Raw genomic sequence first — 15916 nt, forward strand, 5'->3', positions numbered from 1 at the left:
GAGAGAGGGTGAAAAACTCGGTTATCCAGGCGGGGCTGCTTATCAGGCATTGACTAGTCCAGTGAGATGTTGCTTCACGTTTCACACACTTGGAGTCATCATTAAATCAAGAATGAGGTCAAAGTTAAGTTGACGAATTCATGTATCACTACGTCACTTCATCCCGATGTGTTACTTGAGTCCGTCCACCGAGCGTGCGCGGCCATCGTGCATTCCCTCGAGAAGAGCCTGCAGTGTTTTGTCACGCATGCCCACACGATGTAAAAATGGAAGACACGTATTGGCAATGCAGCCAACATTCACATAGAAAGACCCTTCCCTGTCAACCCCCCAGGAGTCATTTAATTGTCTAAATAGGGACTTGATATATTTGGCACAATGAACTGTCATTTCACTTTAAACTATGCCTTTGTATTGACTACTAGGCGATTTGAGCTATAAATGATATTCCATAAAATGAAGTTCCCTACTTGTATACAGTAATCAAAAGAGATCCCCCCCCCACCCCCAAGTGCCTGTTCTGAGAAATTCAATGTTTTTCGAAGAAAAGGTCAACTGTGGAGGAAGGGGGCATCGTACTGCAGATTTATTATTCACTTGCTCTCCATCGCTCTCTCCTTCCTGATATATTCTGCAGAATTGAGAGCATGCATGCTTATATAATGCTGCTGGGCCTCCCTTGAGGTGTGTGTGTGTGTGTGTGTGTGTGTGTGTGTGTGTGTGTGTGTGTGTGTGTGTGTGTGTGTGTGTGTGTGTGTGTGTGTGTGTGTGTGTGTGTGTGTGTGTGTGTGTGTGCGCCCATGAACACTGTGTATGCCACATCAGTGGATATGAAAGGTCCTGTAACGTCCCATATCAGTGTGCCTGCTGAAGCCACCGTAAGCACCAGGTGCATGTCAACAGGAGATGTGGGTCATTGAGAGGAAAAACCTCTCCGGCCGTCTAAGAAAGAAAGAAATCCCTTTACTGTCCTCTAGTGGACAGAAACAAAACATATGCAGTATCTCACACCATCCACTTTAATTTAGCCAATATCATTTACGAAACAAGGAAACCATCGTTACTTACAAGGCCTGTTGTTTGCGATAGTGTTAGAGGAATCTATGAGCAAAATTGTATCATGTTTAAAGTTTCATTTAATCTGGACACATCTAAACGTTTGGGTGCATATCCAGCACCCCCAAATTCCTGTGCACAAAGCCAGAGGGCTGTTGAAGTCCACAATTAGCACGTCAATACAGGTGGGCGATCACGGGGGAGAGGGCGAAACTCGGTCACAAAAGGGGAATGAATAATTCGGGGACAGCGGTTGAACAACAAAAGACGAGTTGAGAACACCCGTCGCGCCCAGACGACATTGGCCATCCGCAAAGTCTACAACATGCTAATTCGATGTAGACCAGCCAGAAAAGGCGCCAACGTACTGGTGGTTCAATGTTTAAAACAGGTAACCAATCACTACCGAGGGGCCGGACCGTGGGTGCGGTATGCAAATATCGGGGGCAGTGTTTTCCTTGTATGTTACAATAAAAGTCTGAATTGGCGGGAAGGGAGCTGGAGTGTGATCGCGGAGCAACTAACCGTCGTTCGCTCTCAGAGATCTGCTTCCGCCGATATTGAAGACAATTTTCCTGTGTGCCGAGTCATTTCTTTAACTTTGTCCGAGAAAATCTCTGACAGATAGTTATCTCAGAACATGTTTTGATTTTGAAGTAACTAAAGATGATTGAAAAAAAGCCCTATGGTACTTTTCATAATACCCAGAACACAAATGGTAATTTTGTCTGTTGCTTTCTACTTCGGTGACAATAGTTGTAAAAGCAATGCCAGTCATCTGTTGTGATGAGGCAACAGAAAGCTTAAAAGCAGCCCCCCCCCGCACACACACACACACAGACATATGAACATGTGACTTGCATGTTCATGAAGACTGCACACAGTATCATGTGCGTATCTTCGTGTGTGTGTGTGTCACAGATTATCAGATTCCTGGCCACAGATGGTTAAAACCATGAAGATTAGAAGTCAGAGGAATCCCTGACTCTTACACTAAAGGAGGGGGAAAGAATACTTTAATTTTATTGCATTCAACTTCAATGATTGGCAACGTGACAGAGATTACGTGGAATACGCACAGCTCCTTTATTTCTTGTTAAATCTGTTGACACGTGTGTAATACCCAGCTGTTGGTGAAAATGAATGCAACCTTCCCAATAATCTTTAGCTGTCAAGTGATTGCACAGCAGTTTTGGTGAGTGTTTATGACATCGTATCCTTTTTATATTAGAGCTGTTCCGTTTCTCTCTTCAGGTTGCAATTATTGCTGGGAACTTTGATCTTGCTGAGCTGATCAAGAACCACAAAGAGACCGATATAGGTGAGTAAGGAGACAAATATAGGTTCAACCCCCCTTGACTGAATTTAGCTTTCCATCCCTTGCCGACTGTATTCGTTCTCAGCCACCAGTGTGTATTTCTGAATCCCCGCTGGGATACATTACAAATCCTCCATGCCACGATCTTTTTAAACAACCTTCCAGTTTAATCCCCACGATGGGATTAGGAGAAGCAAGAGGATGAAAGTTTTTGTTTACACCAAGACAATCCCAGTCCGATTAGGTTGAGAGAAAAGACCAATGCTTAGGAATCCTCGATGGGCCATGGACGAATTTGATTGGTTGCTTTCCTCAGGTCTTAGTGGGGGGGTGTCTGCACGATGGATGTGATGAAACTGGGAAATGGATTAAAAGGTTCTTACATCTATTTCAATTTGGGTGAGTCTACGGGGTGTTATACAACATGATGTTCAGTTTCGTGCATGGTGTGCAGCATTTGGGATGAAGATGTCAGATTTTTTTTTTTCTGTGCTGTTGATAAGGGATTTCAAAGTTGGAAATTGGATGGAATTTTTCAGAAGTGGTACGACTCGAGTGTGGAGTCATTCATTATATTGAAAGTCATATCTTTGTGTGGGACATAAAACCACAACCAACACAAACATGCACAAACTAATCTTGATTTTTAAATATATTGAGTAAACCACAGCAATTTCACTCCATGTCTGCGTTTTACTGCTTGATTTGTATTTTGTAATCTCAAGTGAGAATGTCTCTGTAGCAAATTTGGAATTTAAGGCAAAGGAGACTCATTCACACAGTTTTAATCATTGTTTTGTTTTCGACATGCTAATTGAACCATTGAACCTCTCTGCGTTTTAAAGCAATGGAAGTGTAATGACGACCCCTCTGTTTCCTCTGCGTCATGCTTTTTGTGGCTGAATCCATCACTTTTTCCATGATATGATAATTAACACACCAAATGTATTTCAGTTGATGTACTGATTCAATTATTCAGGAAACAGACGACCTGACTGACTGAAATTTTGGGCGTGCAAAAATTTGTGCAAACTTGATTGCTCACGCAGACAAATGTGGAAGCTGATCTACTAACCGCCCAGCATAGAATCTGCCAAACACGCAAAAATTGTATTTTGGGAGAAGCGTACGCTAATATAGGGGTGCCCAAACTTTTTGGACCGAAGATCGACTTTTCGATCAACCAACCTCCCGCGATCGACCCGTTACAGCAAACGCGCACGCACATACACACGCACGTCATGATGAGCGACAGCCTGACACGGAGGCATGCGACGCACTTTTGCAGCCTGTTAAATATCGTAGCTCACACGTACCATTTTAAAGTGCTTCCCTCAGCCCTCTAGATTCCGATTCTTTGCCCGTGCCCTGGGTGAATTGTGCACGAAACAAACTCTGAACGAGAATAATTATAATGATAAAAGATATAGCGCAACAGCTCCGATCACAAGCTGCAATTGCAGACTGCTGAGCGCTAATAACCTCCGGTGACGCAGGTCACGCGCCACTGGAAGTTAAAGATTTACCTGCTCTATTTTATTTTATTTTATTTAATACTTGTTGTGAAAATGAGACTGATAGGATGATTAGGGTGCAGTGTACATTAACACAAAAATATATTACTAACATGCACAAAGACACACAAATGGTTGTTTTGGGGGGTTTTTCTCCTCTACACCCCTCGTGATCGACTTGGGACCAGTCCGCTATCTACCGGTCGATCGCGATCAACGTAATGGGCACCCCTGCGCTAATAGATTCAATTCGCATGCTCTGTGTGATTTACCATACCTGAAACGTACTACGATGGCTGATTTTGCTTTTTAAATTCAGTGTCTAAAATTCAGGTACAAATCAGTAAGCAAAGCTGGCCCAATTTAGCAAAGGCACAGAACATTATTTTTGAACATATATTTTTGAAATGCCAAAAACAAAAATCTTGCAACAGATTGTCTATTCAGTATTACAATATTGGAACTTCATAATGATGTAATGGCACACCGAGTCTTTTTTTTCTACTTTGTAAGTAATATGTGTGTATCCCCTTCCACTAACTAATACTTCCAATTTCCACATTTCAAGCTTGATTTTCATACATGGTGAATGGCGACCTAACGAGCAAAACTCTTTTTAAAATATGGCGGCCTCAGGTGTGTGCAAAGGGGAGGGCCGACAGGGCGGCAGCTCGGGCATCTACCCGAGGGGAGCATCCACATCGCAATCATTGATGAAAGGGCACGCGCAACATGCCCACCAACAACACTGTTAGAGTAAACACCCAATTTAGCACCCATTTTATGGGATAGAAGTAAATCGACCCCTGAGTGTTCAAACAAGTGCAATCTCAAATTATTGAACAAACTTAACCTCTAGCTGCATTTATCCTAATTTTGCCTTTTGAACCCAATCAGACTCTTCATACAGTACATACGGTACAGTATGGGAGCTTACCAGAAATGAGAGGGGATGGAACGAGAAATATTTCACACAAATATGGTATATTATATTGAAATTACTGCTGTGATAAATGTAATTATTAAACCTATTAGTTGGGATGCTCCAATTGATCGGTGGACGATCATTATTCATGAAAAAAAATGTGTGATCATTGAAAGCGATCAATAGTAGCTGATTCGATCACTCTGTGGCCATGTGTTCTACATTTCACATTTTATTACATATGCAGACTATAAGCAATGATTACCACCCTTTCTTTGGTACAAGTGTCTAAACAGCAATGTCCAAAGCGTTCATCCATCAATCCGTCCATTTTCTACCGCTTATCCGGGGATGGGTCACGGGGGCAGCGGCTTTAGCAGGGAAGCTCAGATGTCCCTCTTCCCAGCCACTTCTTCCAGCTCTTCCCGGGGAATCCCGAGGCGTTCCCATGCCAGCTGGGAGACATAGTCTCTCCTGCGTGTCCTCGGTCGTCCCCGGGGTCATGCCCGGTGGGACATGCCCAAAACACCTCACCAGGGAGGCGCGCAGGAGGCATCCTTATCAGATGCCTGAGCCACCTCAACTGGCTCCTCGTGACGTGGGGGAGAAGCGGCTCGACTCTGAGCCCCTCCCAGATGACCAAGCATCTCACCTTATCTCTAAGGGAGAGCCTGGACACCATGCAGAGAAAACTCATTTCGGCCGCTTGTAACCGGGATCTCGTTCATGACCCATAGCTCGTGACCATAAGTGAGTGTTGGAACATAGATCGATCGGTAAATTGAGAGCTTCGCCTTCTTCACCACGACGGACCGATACAGAGTCTGCATCACAGCAAACGCTGCACCGACCCTACTGCCCTCACTCGTGAACAAGACCCCAAGATACTTAAACTCCTCCACTTGGGGCAAGATCTCCCCTCCGACCGGGACAGGGCACTCCAACCTTTTCTGACTGAGGACCATTGTTTCAGATTTGGAGGTGCTGATTTTCATCCCAACCGCTTCACAGTCGGCTGCGAAACGCTCCAGTGAGAGTTGGAGAGCCCTGCTTGGAGGAGCCAACAGTACCACATCATTTGCGAAAAGCAGAGATGTAATACTGAGGCCATCAAACCGGACCCACTCAACACCTTGGCTGTGCCTAGAAATTCTGTCCATAAAGGTTATGAACAGAATCGGCGACAAAGGGCAGCCATGGCAGAGTCCAACCCTCATTAGAAACGATTCCCAATTACTGCCGGCAATGCGAACCAAACTCTGACATCGGAGGTATAGGGATCGAACAACCCGACCAAACATCAGGGCGTTCGGTACCCCATACTCCCGAAGCACCCTCCCACTGAACTCCTCGAGGGACACGGTTGAACGCCTTCTCCAAATCCACAAAGCACATGTAGACTGGTTGGGCGAGTTCCCATGTACCCTTGAGGACCCTGCTAAGGGTGTCGAGCTGGTCCACTGTTCCACGGCCGGGACAAAAAAACCACACTGCTCCTCCGGAATCTGAGGCTTGTATTAAAACAATAAAAGCCTTGAACTACTTCAGTTGTGTGTAATGAATCTAAAATATATGAAAGTCTCATGTTTATCAGTACATTACAGAAAATAATGAACTTTATCACAATATGCAAAAGGACTTATAGATGCATTTACTTACGAGCATTGATCTGCCGAAACTTCCAGGTTTATTCAAATATGTGCAGTAGATATATGCAATATTACTGGTGAAATGCACCAAGCGTTTTGGATTGTGGCTCAGCACAGGACACGAGGTTGTAGAGCACAGAGGGGATTACAGGGCCTCAGAGAAAATGAGAAAAGATGAAAAGCAAATGAATTTATTAAGGAAGGAGAACAATATGCGTTTGAGTGGGAAATGAATGATGAGCGAGACAAAAATGAATCTAATCTAAAAACCCAATCCTGCAAATGTCTCTCTCATGGACACCGTTCATCAGAACGCAGAATCAGTAAGCACTGACCTGGTCAAATTGGAGTGGAAAATGAAACGTAATGCAGGATTATCTTCAAACACAGCAACAATACAAACTCCCTCTCTCTTTGTAGCACACAAAGATTTGAATTTTTGCAAAGGTGTTCAGTCATTGTTTGGACGTCTTTGCTCCACTTATTTGTTCATGCTATATGTTGGGATGGGACGTTTTTCTTCCTGGATCTCCCACAGGCCACTATGGGCTCAGCCTGTTGCAGAGGTGGGTGCTCGCTCTTTTCTACCTTGTATGTGTGCGATTGCGTGCGTGCGTATGTGAGAGAGAGAGAGAGAGAGAGAGAGAGAGAGAGAGAGAGAGAGAGAGAGAGAGAGAGACGTAAGGCTCCATAAATCTTTAGTTGCTGATACTCTTTGCTTACGTTGCAGACGTTCATATATATTTTAATGTTAGCTGCTTGTGAAACAAACTGAGCATATGAGCAAAGTTCAAGAGACCTGCTGCATATTTGTTCGTAATCAGTTCATTTGTGTGACATTGTGAAATCAAAATGAAATATACAAACCCAACTCCAATGAAGTTGGAACGTTGTGTTAATCGTAAATGGAAACAGACTACAATGATTTGCAAATCAGGTTCATTCAATATTTAACTGAAAACTCTGCAAAGACAAGATATTTAATGTTCAAATTGATCAACTTTAACTTAACACCACACATTCGAAAACAATAAGATCCCTTATTCATTCTGCTGCAAGGGGTTTGAGACCACAGTGAAAATCTAACTGAAGCAGAGATGGGCATTCCATCCCTGGGATGGAACGGTCCATCCGTCCGTCCTGCACGGACCCCCATTTCCTGCATATTTTTTCAAAGTGCGGCATTGTGTAATGTGGCAAGGCATGTCATGTGTTGTGTATTTTATGGATGAGGCGCTTCTCTCGTGAGGTGACATAAGCTTTGTAGTGAGCGCTTCTATGAAGAGGAAAACAGCTTAAGATCCTTAATACTTGGACGATCATTTCAGAGGTTGGTGTGAGCATAAGTGAAGATGTCAACATCATTTTTGGTGACCATCGATTGCAGTTTTGGCACATTAGGCAACATTTAGATTCCTACATTTAGACTGTCATGTTGCGTATGGCAAGTGAGGACGGACATAATACATTAGTGTCGGCAACAAAAGAGGAATTTGAACCATTTAATACAATCTTCCATGGGAGCCATAAACACCTTGGAAATCTAAAATGAATATAAATATTATTTTCCTTTTCTTGTCAATTCTGTAGGAGACAATTGCTGAACCAGGTCGAAGCTATGTCAGCCCATCTGCCCATCTTTCCTATTTATCGCAAATTCAGCAAATATAAAACGGAGCTAGGATAACATCATACAATCAAAAGCAATAATTCCGTATTAATCCAGTGAGTTTCTGCTTGATGATACATCTCCAACGAGGAAGCATCTTCACAATTTGCTTCACTTTGCCACATTTAATACAGCTGCGGCGTCGACATACTCAAGAAAAACTCCTTGTACATGGAATGTAAATGCTGTCTATGATAGGACTTGCTCGCAAACGTCAATCAGCAAAACGTTGGTGTGTTTTTACTCAGACTTCTACTCCTGCTTGATTATGATTATGATGGACAACGTTGGCATGCAGCATGTTTTTATTTCATGAAACCCCGACTGTGGATGGTGTAATAAAGAGTGACACAAGCATGCACGGCCACCTCTGGCCATCTCTCAGTGAGATCTTTTGTCACCGCTGAAAATTTTTTGGCTCTCCCTTTGCTGTTTGGGCTTCCATAACTGACCGTTTGGTAAATATACGAAGTGTGGTGTATGTGGCTTCCAAAAGGGGAAATTGTTCACTTTTCTTCATAGGGACTGTCTTTTGTTCTTTATTATCTGAGCACTGCGTCCACAAGTAGACGTTAACCCCTTAGCTTTGATCTTTATCATTATTATTAACAGAAGGTGGCATGTCAGTGGCTCAGCTGGAGAGGGGTTAGGGGTGAGCAGTGGTTGTTTTTTTGCATGAGAACAATACACTTCCCGAAAAACAAGCTAAATTCCAGAAGGCTTCAAAAGTGGTCAAGTGTGCAGTAATTTTTGAGGGTACTTTGACGAAAAGTATGTCACAGACGAGTTATTAAAACGAATGGGAACTATTTAAAATTGATAGAATTTTTTAATGTCTTTGGGAACCCTTTCCTGTCCCCTATTTTTATGGATTAAATGATTCTTACTGTAGCAGATTTTTTTTTAAATTTTGATGTTATTTTATGGTAGGGTATTGTAATTTTTTTAATAATATAAACAGTCCACCACATTCGCCTAGTTTGAATTTACAATCAGATGATAAGAGAGCTGTAATCTTTATGACTCATGCGACAGATGATGATTAAAGTATATATCATTGGCCACGGAGTTCTTTGGATTTACACTCGTATACATTTTTTACAGATTTCCAAAAACTTTTTCATACAAGGCAAAACGGAACCATTATTTTGCCCGACCATGTTGCATTTAATTGTTCTGAAGAGTGTTTGCTCAATTATATTACATTTTGTCATGGTCTGTGGATGTCCATTTTTGTCTTTTTGTTTTTACGTTTTTTTTGTCTTTTTTCCCGGTTTGGTGCAAGCCACACACTTCTTGCAACTTTCTTCAACAAAAACCTATTTGAAACAATTCTTGGTGAATGAGGGTGGATCAGGCGGTATGTTTCCGACAAATTTGTGTAAGTAGTCCAATAACTTTTTTTTTTGTATGATTGCACCCTGTCGTCATCATATCCACATGCATATTGTGACATAATGCGAGACAATACACACATAACCTTCAACTAAGTGTTGCCTGGTTTTGCAGTGCATTTGAGCTATTAATAACAGTCTCTGGGAAAGAAAATTAAAAAACAAAAAGACCGTGTGACAAAATGCGAACTGCATAATGGACTGCTGACTTGTTGGAGAAAAAAGTAATAATGACAGTCACGGTGTGTGTAGAAGATTGTTGCTTCATTGTGGCTCTCCATACAACTATAAACCAGTCTAAGAATGATGGACAGATGTGCCTCTGCCACTGCGCGATAATCCAACACGGAGCTGGATTGACCACACTTGTAAATGCACTGCAAGTACACACTCACATGCAATATGTCTGATACACACACAATTTATTTCTCTCATTTCTATTTTCAGACTTTTGAGTAAATTAGATTATACACTGTCGAGCAAATGACTTGGTTTGGTTTTACGTGTGTGTGCGTGTGAGTGCGTGCGCGTGCGACAGAAATAAAAACAAACAACAGTTTAACTCGCTCACAGCAGTTTTTACTCATCCAGAGCAAAGTTATATAGCAGAGATACTTTGCTGGAAAGGGAACAATCTCGGCTTGGATTAAATATTCAATTCCATTTTTAAATCGCTTTGCTTTAGATAAAATGTGACCTAAGTTCCCCTTTGGGAGAGGGCACCACAGTCACACTTTCCAGAGTTTTATGTTTAAAGGTGATGAAAATTAAACTGGAAATTCTGATCCAATGAGATTGACTTGCAGTGGCTGAAGTGCTTGAAAAAATATCGCTCAATTGAAGTTATAGTCAACATTGTCATGTCATTCAGTCAAGATGAACATTCCCCTCGCCCACTGAGAAATAGCTTCTTTATTATGTCCAGTACTGTGCACATTTCCTTAGTTGCCATTTGTAATGCAGAGATTCAAAGTTAATTTAAATGGATCGTTGAAAGTCCAGATTTGTGGTGTTTAAATGAGAGTCGTTTACTTGAAAGTCATTTAAAAACAGATTTAAAAAAAAAAAAAAGAAAAGCATTTTTTTTTCTTTTCAAGTTCCTTTGTTCCCTGGTCTCCCTTTGCTATCATGGCTACAGGTCGCCTTTTGTCCAAAGATGAAGATGATTGCACGAGCTATTGGTTGTGTGGCGGGCTACATCGGCACCAGTTGAAGTGTTTTTTAAATCATTTGTTCAAGAAGCTCAAAGTTCATTTGTCGTGAAAATCCATTGCTTTGATTTAGTGCTTTGAAAATTGATTCTTATGGATCGCTCCAAAATTAGTTTAGCTCACTGGTGTCAAAGTCAAGGCCCAGGATCCAGATCTGGCCCGCCACATCATTTTGTGTGGCCCACGAAAGCAAATCAAACATGTCAAGTTTCATGATGCTTGCTAAAGTCTGAACCAAAATTTCAGATTGTCATATGTAATCCATCATAACATGACATTGCGAGCACTTTCTCATTACCAAACCCCTTATTACATTAATGTAAACAATGTTGAAACAAGTCATTATTCCTGACTTCTGATTTTAAAACTAGTCATCCATCAATTTGTTGTGCGCTGTGTATTTAATATGTAGAGGTGATTAAACATTTATATGGTTTCCCAAAATTCACCGTCATAACAGCCCTCCAAGGGAAACCGTAACTACGATGTGGCCCACGACAAAAATGAGTTTGACACTCCTAGTTTAGCTTATACCGATGAAGAAATAGGAACCACATTTAAAACAAACAAAACAACCAAAAACCAAACACATGCCATGACAGTCAAGTTGTCAAGATATGTTATCAGTGTTTCTGAATAATGATTAGTTTAGCTGTGCATATTAACAAACGATCACTCCACTCCAATCTATTCATTTATTCTAATGTTCCTCTTTTTTCTCTTCGGTCCGGGTTGTTTTTGTCTGCATGTGGCTGAGGAGAATGAAAATGTCAAAATCTCATTGGTGAGATAACCAAATTTTATTCACTCTGATGCCAACCTGTTTCTTTGCTCAGTCGGTATAATGGGCGAAATCAATTAAAATTGGACAGTTTTTCATCATAGTTGGGTTGTGGTTCTTTTTCTGGTGGTGGAATCAATTCTTGCTGTCACCATTATGGAGCTATTGAGGCAAGAAGGACAGCAAATTGGAGACAGCTCCTACCTAGACAAGCCATCATTCCCCAGGAGTAGTACTACAACATCAAGTCATGAGTGGCATAAAAGCACAACAAAGCAGCAAGTCCTGCCAAGTGCACGCATCTCATTTCTGCGTTTCATCATACAGTTCATGTATGTTGGTGTGCATGTGTAGCTTTAATCATATATGAAGCCCCCCCCCAAGTTGCTAAGCAACACCAAGGGTTTGTTTTACGCAGAAGCTGCTCACCCCTCCATTGCTTGTTCACTCATCTTCTTCTCCTCTATCTGGCGTAACCGAGCAATATCTTTGCGCTTTGAGTACCTCGTAGGTAGAAAAGTTTGAACAAAGTGAACGGCTATTCAATATCTAAGTGCAGTATGTATAAATAAATATGCAGTCAGGTCCATACATTTGGGGAGATTGATTCAAGTCTCGTCTTTGTGACTGTAAACATAACCTCAATGATGTCATTAATCAACGGATGAATATTTTTTTTCAAACAGTTAAACAGACAAAATTGAAATAAAATAATATGGATGTGAAATGAAACATACAAAATGTGCTTCAACAGTGTCATGAGTCCGTGATGGTCATGGGCCCAAAAAGCAGGGAGGCAGGAGGAGCAAGGTGGACTGAAGAAAATACATATTTTTTAAAAATACAGGAATACATTGGAAAAACTAAACTCAAACATATGGAACTTACCCCAGCTGTCTTCGGGCAGTAGGTGGGGGACACCGTGAACCGGTTGCCAGCCAATTGCAGGGCACACAGAGACGAACAACCATCCGTGCCCACACTCAGACCCAGGGACAATTTAGAGTGTCCAATCAGCCTGCCACGCACGTTTTTGGAATTTGGGAGGAAACCGGAGTACCCGGAGAAAACCCACGCATGCCCGGGCAGGACATGCAAACTCCACACAAGAAGGCCGGAGCCGGAATCGAACCTTACACCTCTGCACTGTGAGGCCGACGTGCTATGCAGTTGACCATTTAATACAATCTTTGACGTGTTATGCAAGCCGCCCACTTTCTAATACAGTGGTACCTCTACCTACGAACGTCTCTTCATACAAAACCTTCAAGTTCTGTTTATTCCGTTTTGAAAGTTTAATCATATTTCGACTGACTTGGTTGCATTTGGCTGAATATGAGAAGATAATGTTGCCCGAAACACTTCAAAATTCATACAGTCACATCATCAATAAATGTTCGGGAATCAGTTCCATTGCCATTCATACGTGCCAACCTGGCCCTGGAACAGCTGAGCAGCCAATTGTCCTAATGGTCCCTTCAAAAGTGGGAGCCACATACAGTATATCATCCATCCATTCATTTTCCGATTAGCTTTATCCTCACAAGGGTCGCGGGGGGTGCTGGAGCCTATCCCAGCTGTCTTTGGGCAGTAGGCGGGGACACCCTGAACCGGTTGCCAGCCAATCGCAGGGCACACAGAGACGAACAACCATCCACGCCCACACTCACACCTAGGGACAATTTAGAGCGTCCAATCAACCTGCCATGCATGTTTTTGGAATGTGGGAGGAAACCGGAGCACCCGGAGAAAACCCACGCAGGCCCGGGGAGAACATGCAAACTCCACACAGGAAGGCCGGAGCTGGGATCGAACCCGCGACCTCTGCACTGTGAGGTCGGCATCTGTAAAAAACAAGGCATATCCTACAATTATTCTTTTTTAAAGTGTAGAAATATGTTTCAAATTTCTTCTAGGTTATCCTTCTTACTGATATGAAATAGATCGTTTAGGTATAAGTTTGGTAAATTTTACATGATTTCTATGGGTCATATGCACTTGTTACGGTGTGGTTGTGCCCTGCAAACGCAAGGAGAGTAGGTCTGGCTCGTCCCTCCTCATTGTGCCTGCACAGAAACTCCAGACACCAATGATACCCTACATGCCTGTGTGGTACTGTTGATTCACAAACACATCTCCCGAAACACGCCTGTGCAGGGTTTTTGATGCAGGGTCACGATTTATTTCATGCAACCTTTTTCTCTCAGCTTTTTTTTCAATTCAATAAAAATAAAAAGTGACATCCATGCCAAAGGCAATTTTCAGACTGTGGAAATGTGTTTTTACTGGTTGGATCACTAGCTGGTGCATTAGATGATCAAGTATCTCTTTGTGTAATACATGCATCACATGAAACAAAACAAAAATCGAAACTATCAAACTGAAACAACTGGACGGGGGAAGTCTTTCATTTATTTGCACTTTTGGTTAAAGATTTTGCCATTGCTCTCAGGTCACTTGTATTAGGCTGCTTAACTTTTTGGTTGAATGTTTACTTTTATATCGAGCATCCTTGTTCTTTTTTATCATCCTTTCATTGAAAAAATGAAAACCTGAATAAAGAAAGTGAAGTGTTGAAAATGTTTTCATCATTTTCTCAGCTGCCCCATAAATTGGTCAACCCCCCCCGCCCCCCAAGCCCCAGGAGAAAAGAAAATCCTGGCACTGTGCCTGGTTTAAATGTGAGAAGTGTGTCAGTTGCTGCGTGATGTCAATTATATCTCATCGAGCCAGAACTTTACATTTGGTCAAGTGATTTAAAAAAAATAGACGTAGCCAGACATGGCATGACTTTTCTGCTGCTTGGATAAATGTGACAGTCATGTTCGTTTGTTGATGAAACGGATCATACACCGGAGTGGTGACATTAGCTACCAGACGAGCCATTACGTTTTACTCAATTACTTAAAGGCGACCCATCCATCTATATTTTACAATGGACATAAAAAGTCGACATGTCTTCAAATGCTGCAATTACCCAACCACATTACTTCACTTGTTTTAGCTCTTGTTTTGAAAAGATTACATTTTTAAAGGTCACCGGTAACATTTTTTATTTAAAAGTTTGGAAATTATCTTAGTCTTCTTTATTCATGTCAGCAAAATGTGACATTTGAACAGGTGTGTGGAGACCTCTTTTTTTATCCACTGTATACCACTTATCCTCACCTGTGTTTCAACCATCCATCCATCTATTTTCTAATCCGTTTATCCTCATGAGGGTCGCGGGCATGCTGGAGTCTATCCCAGCTGTCTTCAGGCAGTAGTTGACGTACACTCCTACTCTGGCATCCCTTCACTGGCTCCCCATTCATTTTAGAGTTATTTTCAAGATCCTCTTATTTGTTTTCAAATCTCTGAATAAGGGCGGCCCGGTAGTCCAGTGGTTAGCACGTCGACTTCACAGTGCAGAGGTACCGGGTTCAATTCCAGCTCCGGCCTCCCTGTGTGGAGTTTGCATGTTCTCCCCGGGCTTGCGTGGGTTTTCTCCGGGTACTCCGGTTTCCTCCCACATTCCAAAAACATGCGTGGCAGGCGGATTGAACTCTCTGAAATTGTCCCTGGGTGTGATTGTGAGCGTGGATGGTTGTTTGTCTCTGTGTGCCCTGCGATTGGCTGGCAACCGATTCAGGGTGTCCCCCGCCTACTGCCCGAAGACAGCTGGGATAGGCTCCAGCGCCCCCCGCGACCCTAGTGAGGATCAAGCGGTTCAGAAAATGGATGGATCTCTGAATAATCTCGCGCCACCTTACCTCTCTGAGCTCATCCGCCCCTACACACCTGCCCGGCGCCTCAGGTCTGTGGACCAGACATTATTAGAAGTACCAAGAACTAAACTGAGGCTCAGAGGGGATCGAGCCTTTTCTGTTGCTGGTCCCTCTCTCTGGAATGACCTCCCACTGAACATTCGGCAAGCCTCCTCGCTGCCCATCTTCAAAACCCTCCTCAAAACTCACTTGTATTCTTTGGCATTCCACTCAGCATGACTTAGATTTGTTCTTGGTTTTACTGTTTGGTGCTTTCTACCGCCTTTATTACCGATTTGTCTTACTGTTTATTGTGCATGTTAAATTGCTCCATGTACAGCACTTTGTATGCAGCGATGGCTGTTTGAAAGTGCTCTATAAATACTGTTGACTTGACTTGACTTGACCCTGAAGTGGTTGCCAGCCAATCGCAGGTCACAACCAAACCTTTTCTTCTTACTTGTTAGAAATTGTGTTCCCTTAACCCAGTTATGGAGGTTTAGTTTCCCAGTCTGTCCTTGTAGAAGTGGCTGCCCCGCCAGATTCACCTGCACATTCTGATGGATAACCTATATTTTTATCATTTAAAGCAGGGGTGTCAAACTTATTTTTGTCACGGGCCGTTTTGGGGTTACATCTTCCCTTGGTGGGCC

General features: G+C 42.5%; 1 protein-coding gene across 2 annotated transcripts in view; it reads left to right on the forward strand.

The window, feature by feature from the left end:
* LOC147207175 (SH3 and multiple ankyrin repeat domains protein 2-like) overlaps positions 1-15916 on the forward strand; it is a 172139-nt gene that overhangs the window by 55358 nt on the left and 100865 nt on the right. For both annotated transcript variants that reach the window (XM_086106237.1, XM_086106238.1), the window contains exon 9: positions 2311-2377. In XM_086106237.1, the coding sequence (XP_085962363.1) occupies positions 2311-2377 (67 nt within the window). The remainder of the gene's footprint in view (positions 1-2310; positions 2378-15916) is intronic.

Source organism: Hippocampus guttulatus, chromosome 3 (genome assembly GCF_054856545.1).
Source record: "Hippocampus guttulatus isolate MCC_2025c chromosome 3, RoL_Hgut_1.0, whole genome shotgun sequence".
NCBI classification, from domain to species: Eukaryota; Metazoa; Chordata; class Actinopteri; order Syngnathiformes; family Syngnathidae; genus Hippocampus; species Hippocampus guttulatus.